This window comes from Camellia sinensis, chromosome 9, assembly GCF_055761805.1.
Source record: "Camellia sinensis isolate YWXY chromosome 9, ASM5576180v1, whole genome shotgun sequence".
NCBI classification, from domain to species: Eukaryota; Viridiplantae; Streptophyta; class Magnoliopsida; order Ericales; family Theaceae; genus Camellia; species Camellia sinensis.
Genome location: NC_138969.1, coordinates 35,500,043 through 35,504,023, shown reverse-complemented (window position 1 = coordinate 35,504,023; position 3,981 = coordinate 35,500,043). Strand labels below are relative to the sequence as shown.

At 34.6% G+C, this 3,981-nt stretch overlaps 1 protein-coding gene across 1 annotated transcript; it reads left to right on the top strand.

Annotated features, from left to right (window-relative positions):
• The first annotated feature begins 1,832 nt into the window (after positions 1-1,832).
• Positions 1,833-3,329, top strand: LOC114256877 (transcription factor-like protein). Its single transcript, XM_028196576.2, has 2 exons — positions 1,833-2,294; positions 2,841-3,329. The coding sequence occupies exons 1-2, from the start codon at positions 1,869-1,871 to the stop codon at positions 3,201-3,203; spliced, it is 789 nt and encodes a 262-aa protein (XP_028052377.2). The 5' UTR covers positions 1,833-1,868; the 3' UTR covers positions 3,204-3,329.
• Positions 3,330-3,981: the final 652 nt, after the last annotated feature.

Genomic DNA, 3,981 nt, shown 5'->3' with positions numbered 1-3,981 from the left:
AATAGATGCCACTAAACTTTAGTTGCAATGGCATTTTTTAAAAAATGTTAGGACACTAGGTAGGTGCAAATTACTTTTTATGGCACTTTAGGTGAAAAGTGTCATAAACAAATATTTTATAACATTTTGATAAATGCCACTAAGGCAAAAACTTTCCAAGCTTATAATGGCATTTTTGAAAAAATAAAAAATGCCAATATATTTTCTAAATTTTTAAAATGCAGTAAATGATTAAAAATAAATGAATTAAACTCAATATACACTACAGGAAAAAGCATATTCGGGGACTAAATTTCCTAACCAAAAAAATTTGGTCGTTGAAAGTATAGCTTTCAGCAACCAAAACAGCATTAGTTGCCAAAAGTAAAGCTTTTTGGCGACTAAACAATTTTAGTAGCCAAAAGTCTACAATTGGCGACTAAAACTAAGTTTAGTCGCTGATTATATGGGTTTTAGTGACTAAAAAATTTTTAGTAGTTCAAAGTAAAATTTTTTGGCGACTAAAAAAATTTAGTAGCCAAAAGTCTACAATTGGCGACTAAAAATAAGTTTGGTCGCTGATTATATGGGTTTTACCGACTAAAAAAATTTTAGTAGCCAAAAGTAAAGTTTTTTGGTGCCAAAAAAAATTTTAGTAGCCAAAAGTCTACAATTGACGAGTAAAAAATAAGTTTAGTCACCAAAAGTGGTCATTTTTAGCGTCGGAGAACTAAAATCCTAAGGCGGGAATAAAATTTTTTGGTAACCAAAATTTTGGTAGTTGAAAGTGTATCTTCAGCGACCAAATCTGATTTTGGTCGACAAAATTTAAGTTTTTTAGTAACTAAAAAATAATTAGTAACCAAAAGTATAGAATTGGCGAGTAAAAAATATTTTTAGTTGCCAAAAGTGGTCTTTTTTTTATTTTGGTAGTAAATAGTTTATTTTACATAAATTATGTTCAATAAAATAATTATGTTTATACATATACTTTTATATTAATATGGATGTATGTGCTATATAAATAATATATGTTGCATATATAATCATGTGGTGGTATAGAGGTGTAGTGAGAAGAATGTGGTGTATAAGGTTTATGGTGCGGAAGGTTGGCGGTTCGAGTCTCCGCAAGAGCGGATCAAATTGTTCTACAACGAATTATCGTCATGAATGACACTTGATAGCGTCACGAATAGTGTCTGCCATGACATTAAAGTGTCTTTGAAAGGTTTTAGTCTTGATGGTATAATGACACTTACAAGTGTCACTAACTCTTTTTTTAATAGCGCTTGATAGCGCCACAAATAATATCTACCATGACATTAAAATGTCATTAAAAGTTTTCAGCTATAATGGTGCAGTGACACTTGCAAGTATTTACCGTGACACTCGTATCTACCGTGGCACCGATAGAAGTGCCACTTGTTCAAAATGTCACAAGATCAAAAAATATCATTAGAAAAATAATTTTGTGACACTTTCAAATGTCACTAAACTAAAAAAATATTATAGAATATCATAAAACACCGTGTGACCGTACTAAACTACCGAATATTCACCCCACTACCAAAATAATTTGTCCAAATATAAAAATACAATTTATAAATCACCCTTTTAACTTGCACTAAATTGCACCAATATTTATCCAAATATACCAGCCAACCCTTCAGGAGTTGAAACTGTGAACAGGGGTCCGGTCGCTGATTGCTGCGCGTAAGCCATGCAGAAGCACATCATTTCCCAAACTCACCATCCTCACTTGCATCGTGGCATAACCCCCTTCCCTCCACGTGTCCACTCACACACCTATATATACATACAATCCCCACCCCCACCCTCACCTTTCCCCCACACTCATCTCTCTCTCTCATCCCTCTCTCTCTAGAAACATGAAAACCCAAGTTGAAGAAAGGTTCTCAGACTTCTTTGAGAAATGGGTCTGTCAACTGGAGCTCCATCTCCAACTCCTCTTAAAGATCTCCAAAGAAAGCTCAAACGAATCAGATTTCAAGACTGTTGTGGCCGAACTCACCGCCCATCACAAGGATTACTACACCGCTAAATGGGCCTCGGCCCATGAGGATGTTTTGGCGTTTTTTGTTCCGGTGTGGTTGAGTCCACTCGAGAATGCTTACCTCTGGTTCACGGGTTGGAAGCCGTCAATGGCGTTCCAACTCGTCAACTCGCTCCGAGTGAGGGTTCCAGGTTCGAGCCTCGCCGATATGTCAGAGAGTCAGTTGAGGATGGTGGAGGAGCTAAAGGGGAAGATTAGGGTGGAGGAAGAGAAGGTGGAGAGGGAGATGGAAAGGCAACAGGTTGGTAACTCGAAATTTGTTTAAAATATGAATCGAATCGTAAACAATCTGTAACAATTAAGAGTGTATTTATAATTTATCTAAATTTAAATTAATATTTCTTTTATTTATATAAAAAAATTAATTATAAAATCAGACGCAATTTAAGCAGAGATGGTGTCTAGTTATAATTGATTTTTACATTTTTTATTTTTCATTTTTTTCATCTTTTTGGTGTGAGATATTATGTTTGTTACATATACTCTATTATTTTGTATATATTTTGGGTATTTTGATACAGACCCTCTTGTCCGTCCGCTACTGATTGTACACGTGTCAGACACAAGATTGAGATTCTGAGTCAAGTTACGTGTTGGAGTCATAATTATTTACGAAAATGTTATATATTCTAAATAATTTATCAAATTTTTTACCTGACATATAACACACATAAATTCACATATGTGCAGATCTCAAAGTTTAGTAGATTATTTGGAGTCCTACTATCACTCATTTATTTAATTTTTGTTTTAAAGATTTTTCTTGTTAATATATTTTATGGTACAGGTGGCGATGGCGGACCGCCGAATGGTGGAGCTGGCGAGGCTGACGAGCAGAGTGAAGAGCGGCGGTGGTGGGGTGGCGGCGGAGGTGGATGGGTTGGTGGAGGCGGCAGTGAAAGGGCTATTGGGTGGGTTAGAGAAAGTGATGAAAATGGCAGATTGTGTGAGGTTAAAGACTTTAAAGGGGCTGTTGGAGGTGTTGAATCCGATTCAGTGTGTGGATTTCTTGGTGGCAACATCGATGCTGCAAATTCAGATGAGGAGGTGGGGGAGGAAGAGAGAGAGTAGTCAGAGTCACAGTAGTAGACGCCATGAAAGCCAGAGCCAGAGCCACAGCGAGACCCGTGCTATGGTGCAGTTTGTGTAGTAGTATGTGTTTGGCTCTTCTTGTGTTGTAACTAGTTTTTGCTTTTGTTTTGTTTTGTTTTGTTGTGTTGTGTTTCACAAATGTGTGTTTTTGTTTGGTTTTGGAACAAAGTGGTTTGTGTATGTCATATATCTCTGTATTATTATATAATGCACACTGTTATTTGAGGTTTTGTCATATATATTTTTTTATTATTTAAAATAGAGATTTAATTGTTATAATCGTCATAATTGATTTAACTGTTTCACACATATAATGAGTGAGAGACGGTTATATTTGTATTTGTATACTTTATAGACGGTGGCTTGTTTTAGATAACGATGTTGGAAGACGTATTGGTACGGTATAGCAGATGGGTAATGTTATATGTATTAATTAGTGTATTTATTGATGGTATGTTATAATTTTAGAGTTTTTTTGGTATTTATAATTTGCATAATGGGTGAAATCAGTAATAATGTCATAACATATGTTGATACACTAGTTGGTACACTAATTGATATATGTAACACCACTAATAATAGATTTAAGAGCATTTAAATGCATTGAAAATTAATGTTGCGGTCAAAATTCTTTTAAAATTTTAATTAAAAAATAAAGTTCTATAATAGTTTAATTGGCGTATTAGACTATCTCTAATGACTCATCAAATTTAAATTTGATGAAAAAACTTATTTTTTGTTGCTCCAACTCCGCACAAAATCATTCATCAAATTCAGGATTTCTCAAATCTTTCATTAAATTGAGGATGGATACATCTTTCATCAAATCACTGTTT

Excerpts from the sequence above, each read along its gene's own strand:
- LOC114256877 (XM_028196576.2), top strand. The coding sequence starts at position 1,869 with ATGAAAACCCAAGTTGAAGAAAGGTTCTCAGACTTCTTTGAGAAATGG. Across the intron at positions 2,295-2,840 it reads GGGAGATGGAAAGGCAACAG|GTGGCGATGGCGGACCGCCG; the intron begins GTTGGTAACTCG and ends TTTATGGTACAG.